General features: G+C 34.6%; 1 protein-coding gene across 1 annotated transcript in view; it reads left to right on the top strand.

Moving 5' to 3' along the window:
- Positions 1-20,254, top strand: part of VWA8 (von Willebrand factor A domain containing 8) — a 413,374-nt gene that overhangs the window by 340,660 nt on the left and 52,460 nt on the right. The window contains exons 38-39 of the mRNA XM_074299190.1: positions 12,755-12,863; positions 16,014-16,170. Coding sequence (XP_074155291.1) covers positions 12,755-12,863; positions 16,014-16,170 — 266 coding nt within the window. The remainder of the gene's footprint in view (positions 1-12,754; positions 12,864-16,013; positions 16,171-20,254) is intronic.

A 20,254-nucleotide genomic window follows, 5' to 3' on the forward strand; every position in this document is an offset into this window, starting at 1 on the left:
GAACAAAGAGATTTCATGTGGTGGAATTGTGCAACCAGGGCATTCCAGGCATTGGGTGAGAGCTGGAGGAGGAATGAGAGGAAGAGTAAGTAGTCTTCTCAAATATGTATACAGCAAGACAGAAGAGTACAGCAGAAGATGAGTAAATAAGTCATGGTCTAGTCTGGCTAAAATATATAGTGTTTAGAAAGAAATTATGTGAAATCTGAACCTGAATAAAGTGAAAAAGTACCATAAATGAATTGTCCAGCCCCATTACACTATTCCTTACAATCATTCAGAAGATACTGTTGGCTTCACCATAAATCACCAGGACAGAAGCTAAGGTACAAACCACCAGTTCTGTGAGGAACTTACAGTTTCTATAAGAAAAGAGACCCAGGAATAAAGACAGGAACACAGAAACAAAAGATCAATTGCAGTTGTATTATTAACCTTGGGAGATAGGAGTGGGAAGTGGAATAAAATTAGGGAACAAGAACAAAAACCATAGATGTTGGAGAGCAAAGAACAAAGATTTTCTATGTTCCAATTAATTTCTGACCTTAGTGATGTGAACATTCCCCCAAAACCAACCCACAGCTATCTGAGTTCAGAGCTAAAAGGGACTTTAGGAGTCATCAAGTGTAACCCTTTTATTTTATATTTTAAGTGACTTGCCCAAGTGCACTTTAGAATCTCTTTCAGGATTAAAATTCTATCTTCAAAATCCTAGCTAGAACTTTATGCCATCTAGCTTCCTTTCAATTTTCATTATTTCCTTTTACATAGAACACTTGGATTTGATCAGTCTGTGAGATAAATTTGAGCTAATTGAGGGTTAATCCTGCCTTATATGGCAGCTTAAAGTAAAGAAGAGCCTGGGAAAGTCTCAGCAAGTTAATATAATTTTCCTACATACAAAGCATATCAGTATGAATTTATTATTTAGATAGTTATTTAATAAATATGATATATAACATATGTAATATGTTACATATGTATAGGTGTACTTATATATAATATTTATATGTGTGTATAACTTACCATATATATTTATATGTGTATATGAGTAGAGAGAAACAAAGAGAGAAAAAGAGAAAATGCACATTATGTATATGTAGGACCCCATGGTAATTTATTTGAAATACTATGAAAAAGAACTATGATTTGTCAAAATCCTTTATCTCCTAATTTTATTATATAGTTCATATACTTTAGCATTTTAATAATGTATTATTAAAGAGGATGTCATCCCATGAATTATATATATTTTCCTTTATTCATTGTCACATGTCCATAATCATTTTATCTTCACCCATGACAGATATGGTTAAGCAAAAAAATAGGCCTGATTCTTTTCTTTTTCAGAAACAATATAAGAGGATGAAATAATTTAGGAATCATCATGATATATTCCAAAGCTGGGATAGGAGGTTATGCTCTAATTTAAAAGCAAGTCAAATACTAATGAAAATAGCCTCAAATGGGCTATAAAATCTCATGTTGGCATCGGGTAGTCCTAAAGAGAGGGAGGAGAATACAGGGAAAGAGAAAGATTTTTAAGTCTAACCCCTTGGAAATACAATTTCTAATATCTATCTTGAATTAGTGAATATATGCTAATTCTAGGTGTCTAGTAATTGAAGCATGCTTGAGGAAAATTTAATGCCTACAGTATTGTATATGTAAGATGAGTAAGAGAGAACTTGACTAAAATTTGTTAGTTTTCTTTTTCTTTTTAGAAAAATAAAATATAATTTATTAAAAAGAGGAAAAAAAGAACCATGGCATGACTTACAGATAGCAATGTGAAAGCAACTAGAATGGAACTTGACAAACATTAAATAAAAGCCAAAAGAGGTGAATGATTTGGAAAGAAATCAGCTGGTAGTTTGTTATGGATATGTTAATATTTGAGTTTTAGCATGACTAAAGTTTTAAGAAAAATAGGATCAATTCAGTTCCAATTGATCAATGATGAAAAGAACCAGCTACACCCAGTGAAATGAGTCTGGACTGCTTGCATTTTTGTTTTTCTTCCCAGGTTATTTTTACCTTTCTAAATCCGATTTTTCTTGTGCAACAAAGAGAACTATATTAATATGTACACATATATTGTACTTAAGATATACTTCAATATGTTTAACATGAGACTACCTGCCGTCTAGGGGAGGGGATGGGAATGAAGGGAAAAGTTGGAACAGAAGTGTTTGCAAGGGTCACTGTTGAAAAAGTGCCCAAGCATATGTTCTGTCAATAAAAAAGCTATAATAATAATAATAATAAAATAATAATAATAATAATAGAAAAATAGGATCAGATTTTTTGAAAACTCAATTCATATAATAATATTGAGTTTTAGATACCCTTTGTAACCTGATTAGTGTCTGAGACACTGAGATACCATTCAGATAGAAGTAGATGTCCAGCAGGCAGCTGGAAATTCAGAAAAGAATGTGCTTGTGTTCTCTCTCTCTCTCTCTCTCTCTCTCTCTCTCTCTCTCTCTCTCTCGCGAGAGCGAAAGAGAGAAGGGATAGCCATTCAATCAATCACCAATAATCAAAATTTATTAAGCTCCAACTACATTTCTGACAGATTCAACAGGATGCCAACTGAGAAAGAAGAATCAAATTTAACCACTAAAAGCAATAAAGTTGCATTCCCAGAGATTTGTTCATTTGAGCTTTACTATATCTCTAGGAAAAATTTGCAGTCAGTGTGTTTTTTCAACCTGTAATGCCATTTTGTAAGGAATTATATAATCTGTAACTCTGGGACCTTTCTAGGTCATTTTACTTGAGCATAACAAATTCATCTTCCCATAATGATTGAGGATATTTCTGAAGTTGGAGGTGAAATGTATCCTAAGTTCTAATTATCATCATATTCAATGGTCACCAATCACTTCTTTTTTGCATATAACAATTTATATAGAGAATATATTCTTAGAATCTCATTTTTTTAATTTTAATTTATCATTTTCTACTATTCTTTTCTTCAATTTTTAATTCCAAATTCCCACCCTCCCACTCCCTCTCATATCCACTGAGAAGGCAAACAATCTGATTATCAATACAAAATCTTTGTATACTAGTCATATTTTTAAAGCAAGAAAAATAAAATGAAAGTGAGAAAATTATATTTCTATTTGCATTCCAAATTCATCAGTTCTCTCTCTGTTGGTAAATATCATTTTTTATCAAAAATCTTTTGGAATTATTTTGGCATTATATTGATTAGAATAGTCAAGTCTTAAAAAAAAAAAAGTTTTTACACAATTGATCATTATAGTACTGCTGTTACTGTGCACAGTGATCTCCCATTTCTTCTAACTTCACTTTGCATAAGTTCATATAGCTCTTGATGTGGGTTTTTTTTTTTCCTGAAATAATCCCCCTTGTCACTTCTTATGGAATAATGGCATTCCATCACAATCATATGCCACAAATTGCTCACCCATTTGCTTATTAATGGATATCTCCTCGATTTACAGTTCTTTGTCACCACAAAAAGAGCTGCTATAAAGATTTTTGTACGTGTAGGTCCTTTTATTTTTTCTTTTTCTTTGATCTCTTTGGGCTATAGACCTAGTAGTAGTATTGCAGAGTCAAAAGATAGGCATGGTTTTATAGTCTCTTGGATCTGGTTCCAAATTGTTCTCCAGAATGGTTAGACCAGTTCATTACTACTCTACCAGCAGTTCATTAATGTAACTATTTTCTCTTATCCAAACCAGCATTTGTCATTTTTGATAGATGTGAGGTAGCATCTCAGAATTGTTTTAAATTGCATTTATCTAATCAATAATAATTTAGAGTTTTTTCATGTGACTATAGCTTTGATTTTTTTTCTTTTGAATATTGCCTTTTTATATCTTTTGACCATTTGTCAATTGGGGAATGGCTCTTATTTTTATAAATCTGACTCAGTTCAATATTTAGTCTATATTTGAGAAATGAGACCTATATCTTGCTATGATTTATATATGTGTGTGTGTGTGTGTGTGTGTGTGTGTGTGTGTGTATATATATTTATATATATATATGTATATATACATATTCTGCCTATGGTAACTTTAGCATGATGCAGTTTCTCTGATTAAGTCTGTTCTTGCTTTGCTTTCTCTGAGATCATGATTGCTATCTCTGCCTTTTTTTGTTTTAGTTGAAACATATTAGATTCTACTTCAGTCTTTTATTTTAATTATGTGTGTATATGTGTTTCTATTTCAAGTATATTTCATATAAACAACATATTGTTGGATTCTGGTTTCTAATGTATTCTACTGTCTACTTCTGTTTTATGGGTGAGCTTATTCCATTCACATTCATGATTATAATCACTAACTGTATCTTTACCTCAGTCTTATTTTCTCATTCATATTTAATATCTTTGGCAATATATATGGATAAATAAATGAAAATGCAGTGCTAAAATTCATTAAGCATTGTACCCATTCCAAAATAGACTGCCAAACACGAATATAGATATTGTGGCCAGACAGACTACACATATGGCCTTTACATAGTAGTTTTAATAGTAGTAGTAGTAGTATTTTTAAAGTTTTCCTGAACAAGAAATGTGCAGAACACAATTGCTTTCCACTCATGAAAGGAATCAGAATTTGTTGATATGAACAATTCCCACGTTGCTCATGCTTTAGCAGCTTACTATAGTTGACAGATCTGGACTTGTAGGTAGAAGCTTTGAGTTGAATTCCTTCCTCCTCTAATTTCTAGCTATGTTATCCCAGGCAAATCATATAACTTTTAAATCCCAAGTCTCCTCATCTGTAAAAACAAGATAATCACACTTGAACTCCCTGCCTCATACTGGAAGGAAAATTCTCTGGAAACCTTAAAGCGTTATAAGCATGTGAATAACTGTTATTGGCATTTCTGAGGGAAAAAAGTCAAAGCATTTTTTTTTCTTTGATGGAACTTGTACTCTTCAGATAGGCAATGGCTGTCAATGTCCAGCAATCTTAAGTCTTGCTATATCAAGCATCCAGGTGGATGGATAGCAGTACATATGTGTTGCTTGATACCCCTATGATCTGACGCAACCATCAGGATTTAATCCAGAATCATGTGTATCAGCTTCCTGATGAATCCTGTAATTATTTGAATTATAAGTTGGAATTTCAGAGATTCATTGAGTCATCTGCTCCCTTTGGTGCCTTCTGTTTTTCTACCCTGTCTCATTATAAAGGGAAATTCTGATGAGCTGTAATTTACAAGATCCATATTTTTTCCATTTGAATTCATAGAGAAGTGAGCAACAAATGTTTAGTATACAGTATACTTCACCTAAAAGAAAGTGAATGTGGTTCTGTTCTGAGAGGCACATTTAGTGTTTTGGCATGTGGCACCTTGTGAGTTCTAAAATTTTTTTGAATCCAAGATTGTCTGTGGTCTGGAGAACTTCTTTGATCCCTTTAAGTGAACACAGCAGTTTTACACTTCAGTATTTGGAATAGCTTTCTTGGTCTCTTCCAGATGGGACCAACCACTCTCAGGAAATGAGTTCCAACTGCTTCTCCCCAGATTTATATGCAACTCAAAGAAATTTATCAGTTTTCTGAATAATCAGTAGCATAGTACAGCACCCTTCTGTCCCCTTACATAAATTATTTTAAACACTTTCCTAGTGTTGTTTTCAAAATCAGTCCTGGATTAATATATGTAACTTTCCTTGCACCTTTTATGAGTCATCGTCAGTTTATGTGAGATATGTGCTAAAGTGGGTATAAAAGCCCTTTGGCAAATATATTACTTCCCAACAATTTAGAAAAATGCATTATATTCCCATGAGGGTGGATAATTGAATTCAAAAATGCCACAAGGAGAGAAAACACCCTGAAGTCTTTGTTTTCTGGTGTGTTGGTGTTAATGTTTGGGGAATTGGGGAAGTGGGGAGCCTGAGGGATGTTTTTGCATTAAATGAAAATATCCTTGGAATTAATTTTTGTGTACTTTTGTCATGCTCTTGCTATATTTAAGATATTTTAGTGCCTGAATCATGGGTTGATATTTGGCTTCCATGTTGGGGCAAGTACCAGTGGGGGTCATTTCTCAGATAGATGGACTAGCATAAAGTACAGATAGCAGAGGACTTGCCATTTCCATTCTATCCAAAATTTTTACTTACAATTTCTATCCTAAATCCCAAATGGGCAGGCATAGGTGGCCAAGAAACTTCAGTCACTTTATTTGGGACTATGTAGAGGATCTGCTTTCAGATCTTTTAAAATCCTTGTTTATTTTTATAAACAATGAGCACTAATTTTCTTCAACCCTGTATTATCATTTTTAGTAGTTAAATTTAACAAACTTCTACTTTAAAATAAGTGGGTTTAGTGAAATATGTCCAATGAGTATAACTATTTCATGTTAGAGAAAATAAAAACATTAAACATTCTTTTCAGGTGTAACTATAAAGTACGGTATTTCTTTTTTAAAAAACAAACATACCCAGATATATATATCTAAATGACTATTATTTTTCAAATAAGTTGTTGCTCAAAACATTTTTGGAACCCTTTGGGAATTAACTTTCTAAGTGAAAGAGAGAGGGAGGAGTGAAGGGAGAAAGAAGAAAGGGGAAGGAAAGAAGGAGGGAAGGAAAGGAAAGAGAAGGGGAAAGGAAAAGAAAGAAGAAAGAAGGAGGAGAGGAAGAGGAAGGAGGAATTACATACATAAGAGAAAAACTAGTTTTAATAATTGTTGCAGAGAGAAAGGAGTGGGAAGGAACATATAGACAAAAACATTGAGAATGACTGATGAATCCTTAAGTTTAATCTCTCATATCAAAGGAATTTTGCCAGCCTTTGAATATGTTTGATACATTCTAAGGTACCTTGGGTCTGTTTTTTCTAGATAGATTCATTTGTTTAAAGGTGCCTGTCTTCTTGTCTTTAGTTACCTGAATATGACACAGTGTGGGCCCTAATGACTTTGAATCTTTCTACATGACTTTGAACATTGCCCTAGGCAGGACAAATTTGAGTTTCCAATGTGTATATACAATTTCATTTCACAAGGCCAAAATGTGATTGAGAATCAGGGTGGTAAGGAAGCAAAGAACATAGCTTTTTTTTTTTTTTTTTCCAATGAAGTGTGTCACCATTTTATGCTATCAGTAAACCCCATAGTTTCAAAAGAAAGAGGAGCAGTATTTCTATTTACTTAAAAGCCTAAAACAGATTGGCAAAATAGCACATTACTGTTGTTAAATACTAAATAAATTTAACTAAAGTTAAGAAGCACCATTTTAGAAAATATTTTTACAGTTAAAGGTTCTGATAAAGGTCTCATCTCCAAAATATACAGAGAATTGACTCTAATTTGTAAGAAATCAAGCCATTCTCCAATTGATAAATGGTCAAAGGATATGAACAGACAATTCTCAGATGATGAAATTGAAACTATATCCACTCATATGAAAGAGTGTTCCAAATCACTACTGGTCAGAGAAATGCAAATTAAGACACTCTGAGATACCACTACACACCTGTCAGATTGGCTAAGATGACAGGAACAAATAATGATGAATGTTGGAGGGGATGTGTGAAAACTGGGACACTGATACATTGTTGGTGGAGTTGTGAAAGAATCCAGCCATTCTGGAGAGCAATCTGGAACTATGCCCAAAAAGTTATCAAACTGTGCATACCCTTTGACCCAACAGTGCTACTACTGGGCTTATATCCCAAGGAAATACTAAAGAAAGGAAAGGGACCTGTTTGTGCCAAAATGTTTGTGGCAGTTCTTTTCATAGTGGCTAGAAACTGGAAAATGAATGGATGTCCATCAATTGGAGAATGGTTGGGTAAATTATGGTATATGAATGTTATGGAATATTATTGTTCTGTAAGAAATGACCAACAGGAGAAATACAGAGAGGCTTGGAGAGACTTACATCAACTGATGCTGATTGAAATGAGCAGAACAAGGAGATCATTATACACTTCAACAATGATACTGTATGAGGATGTATTCTGATGGAAGTGGATAAATTCAACATAGAGAAGAGCTAATCCAATTCCAATTGATCAATGATAGACAGAATCAGCTACACCCAGAGAAAGTACACTGGGAAATGAGTGTAAACTGTGAGCATTTTTTGTTTTTCTCCCCAGGTTATTTTTACCTTCCGAATCCAATTCTTCCTTTTCAACAACAAATTCGGTTCTGTATATATATATATATATATATATATATATATATATATATATATATATATATATATATATATATATATATATATATATATTGTACCTAGGATATACTATAACATATTTAATATGTATGGGAATGCCTGCCATCTAGGGGAGGGGGTGGAGGGAAGGAGGGGAAAAATTTGGAACAGAAGGGAGTACAAGGAATAATATTGTAAAAAATTACCTATGCATATGTACTGTCAAAAAATGTTATAATTATAAAATTAATAAAAATAAAATAAAGAAAAATGAAAAAAAAAAGAAGCCCCATTTTAGAGTCCCTTGTACTTCTAAGTCCTTCGATTACCTTCAATCATCATATTTGGTGTTCAAAGGCTTTTGGCTATTTTATAAAAATAAAATCTGCTCTCAAAAGATTAACATGTCAGTCAATAGCCATTTTTAAACACCTTCTATGTGCTAGGCTCTGTCAGTGTCCAATCAAAAGTGAAAGTTTCTGCCATACTAGGGATTATATTCTGTCATGGGAACCACCATTTACTAGATAAGTAAATAGAAAATATATACAAAGTCAATGCAAGGTAATCTTAAGGAAAGTAGACACTGACTATTGTAACAGTTACAAAAGGCCTAATATTTGAAATGAGCTTTGAAGGAAAGGTAGAAGTCAAGAAAAGCTACATCTCATGCCTGAGGGACAGTCTGCAAATGACCAGTCAGTAGAGCTAGAATACATGTATAAAGAAGAGGGAGGGCAGTTTGTTTAGATCATAGAGTGGCACGAAGAGGGATAACGTGTAATAAATGTAGAAAGAGATGTTGAAGGTTATGAACTTGGGTGACTAAATAAATATTCATACCCTTGAAGTTAGGGAAAGAAGTAGCTTTTGCCCATCATTTTACCACCACTGCTGATACTTTTTAAAATATGCAGTAGTGCTAAATGTACTTTTAAAAAGAGATATTGCAAAAATATTTTAAGCAATGACAAATTAACTATAATGTGTATAATCTCCAATATATGGCTAATTTGAAGAATGATAATAATTTGGATATTTTAAAAATAGTTCTGTTACTTTATACAGAAACTATATTCTTTTTTTTCATAATAAACAAACCAAAATTATATTTTAACATCAAACTATATATATATATATATATATATATATATATATTTTTTTTTTTTTTTTTTTTGAATCAGGGTAGGAGGGATACAGAGTTGGCGGGGGGGGGGGGGGGCACAGATAAATACAGGATGGAACAAACCTCAAAACAATGTCTAAATATGAAGCAGCCTGGTTATTTGTGACCATGCCAGAATTCTTGAAGTGATTTCTTTTGTTATTCTGATACAGTGGATAAATTAAATATTTGTTTACCTGATAGATATGAAAGGAGCCACAAGTGTTTAGAAATTAATATTTTGAGCATTTATTTTTTTATAGAAATGTTATTAGATGTTCCACAAGAGATGTATTTTAATCATAAAAAACGTTGCTTTGTATATTTAACGATCTTTGACAATTGTTAAAAGGTGGATGGAGGGAAGAGATTAATTTTCACCCTTCCTAAGGCAGATTTTAAAAGCAGGCTATGTAGAAATCTTGTATACGGTTAAGTCCAGACTACAGAAGAGTGACAAAGTTATGAATAATTATATAAATTATGTCAAAAACTTGCCAGTGCCATAGAAGTTTAGGCAGGAAAGCTCAATAAATTATATATTACCTGTTTACATTATTATAAATTATAAAGTGCATTTATTTGAACATAGGAGGAGGAGGCTATAGATTCAGTTGTAAGAACCCAATTTATTTCAAAGACTTCAAATTATTTCCTGTGCAAAATTTCATCCCTCTATCAAAGTTTACAAATTATAGTGCATAAGTGAAAATAATAGCTAGCATTTGTATAACACTTTTAAGATTTGAAAAGCACCCAATAACTTTTATCATTTAATCCTCATAACAGCCCTGGAAGGTAGGTGTTATCTTATCATCTTTATTTTACACTTGGAGGAAACTAAAGCATCAAGAGCTAAGTAATTTGGCCAAGGTCACATAGCTAGTAAATGACTGAATTTCAACTCAAATCTTCCTGAATAAATATTGGGAAGTCTTATGAACAGTTTAAACAGCTGTAAAGGCAAGGATCAAAGAGGACTTATAATAGATTGATGGCACTGAGAATTTTTTTTAAAAAGTTTTTTTGGTAAACTTTTTGGTAAACTGAGGTAAACTCCATCAAGCTTGGTGATAAATATGGATTTGAAAAGAAGGAAAAGAGAAAAAAATGGAGAAAGATAATCTCAAGGTGGGGCAAATTGGCAGATTGTACTACCACAGGCTGAGGGAGTTAAATAAAAAGTAGGAATAGCTTTAGGAAGAAAATGGCAAATTCATTTTGGACATGATGGGTTTGTGATGTTGGTGGGACATCTTTGAGGAAGCATCTTAGGCACAGTCTGAAAAACATAAAATGTCAGATTTAGAGATATATATTTGGTCAATATCTGCATATAAGGTGATAGATAATTGGAGCCATGAGAGTGATGGCATCTGTATAGTATAAAGAGAAGAAAATCAGAGAGAGACCATTAAGGAACAGCCATATCACAGAAGCAGAAGAAGAGACAGTAAGAGGAATAGAAGGAGAAATAAGAACTTTTGGTTGAAACTGCTTTTAAATTATATGAAAAGTGCCTGCTTCCATATAGGTTAATTTATTCTTTTATGTTGTTTCTTACTTTTAAACAATCCCACAGAACAATTATCCGAGTTGAGAGCACAGTAGTATTATACAGGCAGTGGAAATTCTTTCAGTTTTGTTTTCATCATTTGATTCATTGATATTCTTCCAAATTAAATGTAATATGAAATCTGATTTCTCAACTGATAAGAGACATGAACAGATCTTTCTCAAAGAAAAAAAAAAGCTATCAATACCCATTTGAAAAAAGTATTCCAAATCATTAATAATTAAAGAAATTTAAATTGAGGAGGCTCTATGTCATATTTAGATTAGTGAAGATGTCCAAAAAAGGAGAATAACAAATGTTTGAAAGACTTCAAATAAAAAGTCACGTTGATGCATTCTTGATGGAATTGTCAATTGGTTCAACCATTCTGTCCAAATGTCTTGAATCATGCCCAAAAAAGGACCTAGTGATACCACTATTAGACCTGTACTTTAAAGAGATTACAGAAATCTGAAAAGGAAATGTATACAAAAATATTTACATCAGTACTTTTTTATTGTAGCAAAGAACTAAAAATTAAGGGGGTACCAATCAACTGGGGAATGACTGGATAAATTATGAGTATGAATGCATTAAAATGTTATTGCTCCATAAGAAATTCTGAAAGGGGAAAAGTTGGAACAGAAGTGTTTGCAAAGGTCAATGTTGAAAAGTTACCCATGATTATAAAATTAATTTTTAAAAAAAATTCTTTGGGAAAAAAAAAGTTACCCATGCATATATTCTGTCAATAAAAAGCTATAATTAAAAAAAAAAAAAAAAGACATTCTGAAATGTAAGGGTTCTTTTATGAGTCAAGCCCAGTGCAAATAGGAGGTTTGAGTGGCTTAGAAGTAATTTCTGTAGCTAGGGACTGCATAGTCGATCTCTTTATCCTGGGGTAGCTGAGCTAAGTGGATGGACAGACAAGAGAGGTAAGGAGCTTGATAGTGAACACGTGGGTCTCTCATAGACCAGGTGTTCATTTGCGAGTTAATAGGTCAGGGCATTATGTGAGCAAGTATAATAAGTCTGCATGTGGCTGTTCTTGAGTGTGCTATTGGTTATTAAACTATGATTCAAGAAACTGTAGCCAGAGACCTCTGAAGGCCTCGAGGAGGGTTAAAGTTATTTGACACTGCAAAGGTCAGTGGCCAGAGGATTCTCTGATGCCCTGGGAATTAGGAGACACTGGCAATATAAAATACGGAATAACACTAGGGCATTCCAAAGTGAAGTGACTGCCCAAGGTTAAGTAATAAACGGTATTTTACACTGAAAGGGATGGTTTCAGAAAACTTTAGATGAATGGATGCAGAATGAAATGAGGAAAGAACTAGGAAAACCATTTATCATAGTAACAACAATGCAAAACAAACAACTTTAAAAGACTTAACTCTGATTGATATAATGACTATAATTTCAGAATACCAGTGCTGAACTGTTTCCCACTTGCTGACTGAGAAGCGATAGATTCAAAATGCCTAATGATAGATACATTTTTGGCCATGGACAATGTGGGAATTTTATTTTTCTTGATTACATATACTTATTACAAGTTTTTTTTTTTCCCTTGTTTTTCTTTTTGGTTGACCAGAATAGGAGAAAAAAAAGTAAATGCTTGTTAATTAAAAAATAAAACAAAAAATTTTAAATAATGTGAAAGCCAATACTACTAAAAAATATCTGTTCTATGGCATGAGGAGCAAAGAATAAATTAGAAGTTCTTTAAGGTCATTTCCACTCTATACAGTATTTGGACTTTAAGGAAGTACTTTTTTCCCCTGACATTCAACTACTAATGTTGAATAAGAGAATATTAATAATGTCTCAATCCTTTGATTTTTTTTAGATAACAATCAACAGAGACAGCAATAAAGATGTGAGCTCCCCCAAACATGGAAAAGAGGATCCAGACAATGAACCCCATGTAGGAGGCAATACTTGGGCTGGTGGAACAGGTTGGTATTCACTTCTCTGAGGAGACATTATAATGAGTAGCTTCTATAAATTCTGTATGATCTCTGAAACCTCATGACTATCCAAAGACTGGAATTCCTTTTATAGCTCCATATCATAAAAGCCAGCCTGTCTTTCTTCTTGCCCCCAGGCTCTTTTTTAGTTCTGGCAGAGTGCCAGAAGCCTGTAGAGCATTTGTCTGCTGCCCAGGTGAAGGAAGAAGGATGGCCCCAGTATGAATTTGATGGCTGTGGCCCATTCCTTCCTCTTGGCTGCCTGGCTAGTCCATTGTTCCCCATCTCAACCATTTTCCTCCTTCCTCTGTGGCAGCTTATAGTAGCTCCATCTGCTCTGATTCAGGAATACGGCCAAAATGTATGTTTGCTGTCTGATCTTATCATGGCCTATAAGGAATGTGAGAACATCATTCATCCTTCCCCTGCCCTCAGTTCAAGTGAACACTGCTTCTAGCCTTCGACATCTCTAGAGGCAATGAGCATCTACCTTGGTACAATGTGCTATCTAGCAGGCCTGAGGACATCAATCAATTTGTGAAATTTCAGCTGTAAAGATGGGATATTTTCAGAAATGTACTTTAATCTGAAAATTAGTGTCAAGCTGATAATGCATGGAATGCACTGTAGAAAAGAGGAGAACAGATGGGGGGTTTCCCAGAATCAAGCTACTTGACCATTCTAGCCATTCTAGCATCTCATCTTAATTGAAAGTTGTTCTTTTTTAAGGCCTCCAGGTCTACCATCTAAGAGTTGAGGGATAAGCAAGTACCTGTTTTTGTAGAGATTCTCAGCTCTCTTCTATCATTCTTCTCACCAGGAATTTTCTCATTTGACCTCTCTTTTTATCTAACCTTTTCAGTTTTGGGGTTTTTTTTGTTTTTGTTTTTGTTTTTTTTGCTGGAGCCCCTCCATTGCTCAGAACCAGCTTTTTAAAACTAATTTCCTATATTTACAGCCTTTACTTATGTAGAAATGCCCCCAAAGGTTTAGTTCAATTCAACATGCATTTATTAAGCCCCTACTTTGTGCCTTCAAAGTGGATATATAAACAAAAATGCAAGAATTCCTGTCCTCAAGGAGTCTGCATTTCCAGAGAGCAAATAATTTGGACATTTGTACTAGCTATCAAGAGACATGAAGATTTGGGTGTGTCATGCTCTCCACCCAAAACTCTGTGAGTCACAGGTCACAGAGAAATCACTTTTCTCATCTTCCCTGCCACCAGGAAATACTGATGTCCCCAGTGTATCCTGTGACCTGCATCTAACCCATCAGTCATAGCATCCTCAAAATAGCTGTGGATCCTTTCACCAGTTCCAGAGATAATCTCAGCCTCATTCTTCATCTTCTCATCCCTATGAATAAATTATTTTTGGAAAGGAAGACATTTTAAGAAAAGACACTAAAAAACAGAGCAAAGATTAAAAGTTTTAAACACCTTACAGAGAAGGGATTATGACATATTGTAATCCTTTAAACATTGGAACTCAGGAACTGGGGAAGGTTTGTCCTATAGAAAAAAAGAACTTAGATTGTATCTGGCTAAAGATATTTGAAACACTGTCATGTAGAAGAGAGATCAAATTTGTTTTTCATAGACGCTGAAGGCAAATTGGCATCAAGTTAGAAGCTTTACTGAGACAAATCCAGAGCATTCTAACAGAACCTGTGTGATGGCCTGCCCTGTGAATACAGGGTTCATGTCAATGCAAGTCTTCAAGCAGAAGTTAAATGACCATCTTGGTTGGATGCATTGTCAAAAAGAGGCTGATTCAGTAGAAATTGAACTCTGAGATCCCTTCCAATCCTGAGATTCTGGACTTTTTTAGTTTCAAAAATATTATGTGGGGGTGTGAGTGAAAAAAAGCCTTTTGGACATTTCCCTGAAGATTGTAGCTTTTATATAATAATAAAGTGATTATGCAGATGTGTTGGGAGGAAAATTTTAAAACTGGTAATGCAATAAATATGTTTGTGGTGTGAATTATGCTGTAAGATTGAGTCAAGAGATTGAGCTTTGTCATTGGATAACCAATGAATGAGTTAAGCTAGTTAAGATCTCAGTGCATGCATTTTTTTCTTATAATAGAATTATTGTTTATATTATACATACTCACAAAATGTTATAAAGATATAAGCTAATGTCTGGGAAGTATTTTTTTTAGCATTTTGATTTCTTGGTTTTTTTCCTTTAAACTAATTTGAATGTTATTACACATAGTAAATCTACCTGCACTTGAATAAAATATGTGACTCTGCACAGTCAATTAACCTCTCTCAGTCTCAGTTTCTTACCTGTAAAATGACTTTAATAGTAGCATAAACTTTAGGATTGATGTATGGCTCAAATAAGATCAAGTGTAAAATGTTTTATAACACGTAAAGCAAATATTAGCTAGTTATCATTGTTGTTAATACAGATATGCATGACTTATTATGTATTCAGTGTATAAAAGGTATGTTTACTTATTTATAGATTCATGGATTTCTGAAGCTTTTCCAGAGATCCAAGGCCCATAGATAAGGAACCACAGCTCTAGTTGTTATCCATTATGTTCAAAATATAGTTCTAACTATCCTAGAGTAGAAGTCAACAGTGAAGCCTGGGAACCAGATTAGAATATAAATTTTAAAAACTTGAACAAAATAAATAAAAATTTGAAACTACATAGAAAATGTTTATTTGTGATTTTCTAAGTCCATGTGTAGCAAGTAGCAAGGATCTATTTATTTATCCACTGGCATAAAGGATACAGAAAATAAAAAGTATTGCCTTCAGTAAACTTTCACTATGTTGGTGAGATGAGAAATATACAGACAAATATACAGATCACACAGGGCAGCTTGTAAATACCAGGGTTGTGGTATAGAAATTAAATGCTTTTGCAATATAGAGAAATGTGGAAGGAAGGATTTGGAGATTTGGAGAGATGGAAGAGAGTGGGAAAGATAGTCTTCCAAACATATAGTTACATCTTAGTTAATTTATATTTTAATTCTATTATTTTTATTAATACTATTATTATATTATTTATGTTTTAAAAGCATGATACACACTTTTGAAAGATAACTCTTTGTCTGGGGCAAAAGCAAATTGACCACCCAGATTTCAATGTTGTTGTTTTTTTTCTCCAGGAGGCAGAGACACTGCTGGCCTAGGTGGTAAAGGGGGACCATACCGACTGGATGCAGGCCACAACGTGTACCAGATATCTCAGGCAGAGAAAGATGCCATCCCTGAAGAAGTGAAGAGGGCTGCAAGGGAGATGGGCCAAAAAGCTTTTCAAGAAAGGTTCTTATTCAGTCATTCTACATAGTAGAAATGTCCTGTTTCTTGAGTGACACAAGTTAATATTCATTGTTTTGAAATGCCATGGGTGGAATATGGTTATTATCTATTGGCCTGACAAAGCACATTGGCAAATAAGCTGAAAAGCTCAACCACCCTGTCCTGTGGGTGTAAGCTAATAGAAAGTGTATAACAAACTCTTCAGTGTGTGTACGCTGCATTTCACCTGATGCTGGGTATTGCCTCTGAGTGTTCTGTGAAGTAAGGAAGACAGAGATATGAATATAAGCTAGAGGAGTCAGGGAAAACTTCTGAGAGGACTTGAGCATTGAGGTGGGCTTTGAAGGACAGCTAGGGATTTGGTGGAAGGGAAGAAAGACATTCCATGTAAGGAGAAAAGCATGAGCAAAGATCCAGGGGTAGGAATGAATATTGTCTCTATGGGAACAGGAAGGAAACCGACTGGACAAAGCAGAGAGCATTTCTCTGAGGAGCAGAGATGTGCATAGAATGTGGGCTGGGGGTAGGATGCCAGGTTCATTCTCTACTTGCACCTTGGTCGAGAGTCAGAAGAAAACAAGCTTGGTAGACCCACTGGGGAAAAGGGGACTTTGGAGGCGATTTAGAGTCCATTGTTTTTAAACCAGCTTCTGATTTCATGAGTACAGGGAAGTCCTGGAAAAGGAAACTCTTTCTTCCAGTGCAGATCTGCCACGGCTTTAAAATGTATATTCTCAGAATGATACCAAGGAGAAGTCACCAGGGTCACACAGCTAGATAGGTCAGCCCCAAGTCTTTGTTACTCCAAGGCCTGCTCTCTATTTACCATATCATTCATTTAATCATCGGTTCTTTCTTCTATCTCATAAGGTTATTTTTTATTATTTAAGTAGAACACAAGTTAACTTTTCAGCCAAAATGAAAAATGTTAAACAACTTCTCAGGAAATCCTGGAACTGGGTACTTTGCAGGTGGTTTGGGCAGCAGCTTTCCTTATTTGTAGCACACTTAAATGGCTTGTGCACGTTCAAAGTGGAACATATTCAAGTAGACAAGAATTAGTAAATTCCTCCCACTCTGGACATCTGGCATCATGTACTTATACATCCTGTAAATAAATAGCACAAAACAATAGAGACATACGTGCAGATTCCTCCTGCCTGCCAATCCCTCAGGAAAGGCTGTAGCTCCAATAACCCTCCATCAGTCATTAGACAGAATAAGAGTCAAAAGGCCAGAATTCTGGCTTTAGCTTTGCCTCTTGTTCATTTTGTATCTAAATAAGTAATCTAATCTCTGTATGCTTGAGTTTCTATACATAAAAATAAAAATGGTGATAATTTACCATTGCGCTCATGCTAGGGATGTTAAAAGAAAAATAATAAGTTATAGAAGTTATTTGTGATTTTCTAAGTCCATGTGTAGCAAGTAGCAAGGATCTATTTATTTATCCACTGGCATAAAGGATACAGAAAATAAAAAGTATTGCCTAGGGATGTTAAAAGAAAAATAATAAGTTATAGAAATCCAAGATACTGTTATTAAAATGCTGTTTCATTTCTTTATAAATTTAACTCTCAGCTTAGAAAAGGCTGTTTTCTTCAGTTATTTCAACAATTTCAACAATTATAGAGTATTAGAAACTACTCCTCATTTATCTCTCCTCTCTTTCCCCATTTCTACTAAAGAGTCTATTTTGATAGGCTTAATGAAATTCACCACTAATTTTCTGCTTTGGAATTTTGTAGGTATAAAGGCAGATATGCTTAATTTGCTAGAAAGCTGAGAATGCTATGATATACCATGGGACTAATAGAAAATATGGGAGGTACTCTCGTAGAATAGTTGGGAACAGATATGCAAACCCATTCTTTTTCATAAATCAAGGATGAGAAACCTCTTTCTGGCCATTTTCCCACAAAGAAAAATAAAGAGAAGACTGCTTGAATTTTGTTGGGAGCAGGATCTACTATCCTTCCCTTGTCCCTCTCCTTTACCACATGACCAGCCTCTTATTTTTTACTAAAATACTTCTTGGATGGTATCCTCTCTTCTGAGTCTCCTTTGTCATTCTTTTATTTTGTGTAGCAACCTGCCAAAAGGAAAAAGAAAAAAAAAACACAGATGCCTTTCTAGTTCCCTCTGAACAACAATACTTTTTAATTCTTCAGAGGCTAAAGTCCCATGATTTGTGGTGATACGACATCAGCAGAGTAGTTTTATTTAAAACTGAGCATTTCGGATGATTAAAGGATCCTTCCCTTTTCCTGAAGACAATTTACCTTATTATTTGATTCCGGTCTCGATTCATTGTCCATTTACAGTCTAACAATCAACTAACAAGCACCGACTGTCAGTCAGCAGTCAATAAGCATTCATTAAGTTGCTAATTATATGCCAACCACTGTGCTAACCACTGGGGATACAGAATAATGAAAGCACATGGCCCTACTCTCAAGGAGCTCACATTCTAATATGAGAGGAAACATACAAACCTTTATATACGTCCAGTGTGTATACAATATAAATGGCACTAAGAGACAGTAAAGAAGGAGAAGATGTGTCCTAGAAAGTATACACTAAAGAAAAACCCAGAAAAGGAGACTGAGAAGATACAATCATACACAGATTGGAGGAGAACCGAGTGTCTGGGAGAAAAAGGTGACTAATCATGTCAGAGTCTGAAAAGAGGAAAAAAGGAAAAGGATTGTGAAGTGTCCATTGAGTTAGTCAATGAAGAGATCATTATAATTTTAGAGAAAGCCACATCAGTGGTATAATAAAATCAGAAACCAAATGGCAGAGTTTGGAATCAAGTGAGAAGAAAAGCAGAGGCATCAAGTACAGAGGCTTTCTCAAGGAGTTTAGCCAGAACCAAGAAGATGTAGGGGCAAGTGAAGGTTTTTTAAGGATGGGAGTTGTATAAAGTTGTTCTAGGCAGCAGGAAAGAGACTAGTGAACTGGGAGATACTGAAGGTTAGAGAGTGGTGATGATAGAAGGGATAATCAACTGGAAAAGATAAGATAGGATGGGATCAAGAGACATGCAGAGGAATTTGCCTTGACAATATTGATGAGAGTCTGAAAACTTTTAAGTGTGAGAAAAGAATTTTTACTTGTTTTTTTCTTTATTTCAGTCATGTCTAATTTTTTATGACCCCATTTAGGATTTTCTTGGCAGAGATACACCATTTTCTTCTCCAATTCATTACAGAGTAGGAAACTGAGATAAAAACAGGGTTAAATTGCCCAGGTTCACATAGCTAGCAAGTGTCTGAGGCCAGATTTCAATTCAGACTTCCTGACTCCAGACTCTATGCTCTATCTACAGCATCGCATAGGTTCTCCTCCTTCCTCTAATTCCCATGAGATCCGAAGAAAATACAAGGAAAATGCACTTAGGTTTTTTTCAGTTGAATGTGAGGTGAGTTCTTCAGCTGAAAGGATAGGGCTAAGGGATACCATGGGCAACTTGAAGAGGAATGAAAAGGTTTAGAATACTTTCTGTGGTGAGTGGGAAAGCAAATAGATTAGGGAGGTGTAAAAGCATTGTCTTGTTGCAGTGAGCCCTGTTGAGATAATGTAACATGTATTTGCAGTGAACTTGGTCAGAATGATTGTGTGATTATTTTTTTTAAACTCCATTCAGTGACATGTAAATAGGAGCAAAGGCAATAAATGGTTGTAGTATTCCACCGAAGTTTAATCAGCAGTAGGAGAAGGAATCAAGGGATTCAAGAGTAGGAAATAGTGTAGAGTCAAATTGCTTCCCCAAGGAATCAGAAAATGGAAAGGAAGGCAATGCAAGCACTGAAGGAGTGATAGCCTGATCAAGAACTGAGAGTTAGAGGGACTAGATGGTACCATGAGGCTAGAGAACAGAGTCAGGTGTAGTGAGGCAGAGAAAAAGATGGACTGATTGAATCTGATTAAGAATTACGGAGTTTCATAAATATGAAACTGGAACATTTGTGAATGATGGAAAAAAACAAGAGTTTAATCATCTGCTAGGGATCATCAGAGGGAATCCAGGTCTCAGTGAGAGCCAGAATTATTTTGAGTGGTTTGATTTGAAGAGAAATTCTTC

The sequence above is a fragment of the Sminthopsis crassicaudata genome, chromosome 3 (assembly GCF_048593235.1).
Source record: "Sminthopsis crassicaudata isolate SCR6 chromosome 3, ASM4859323v1, whole genome shotgun sequence".
Taxonomy (NCBI): Eukaryota; Metazoa; Chordata; class Mammalia; order Dasyuromorphia; family Dasyuridae; genus Sminthopsis; species Sminthopsis crassicaudata.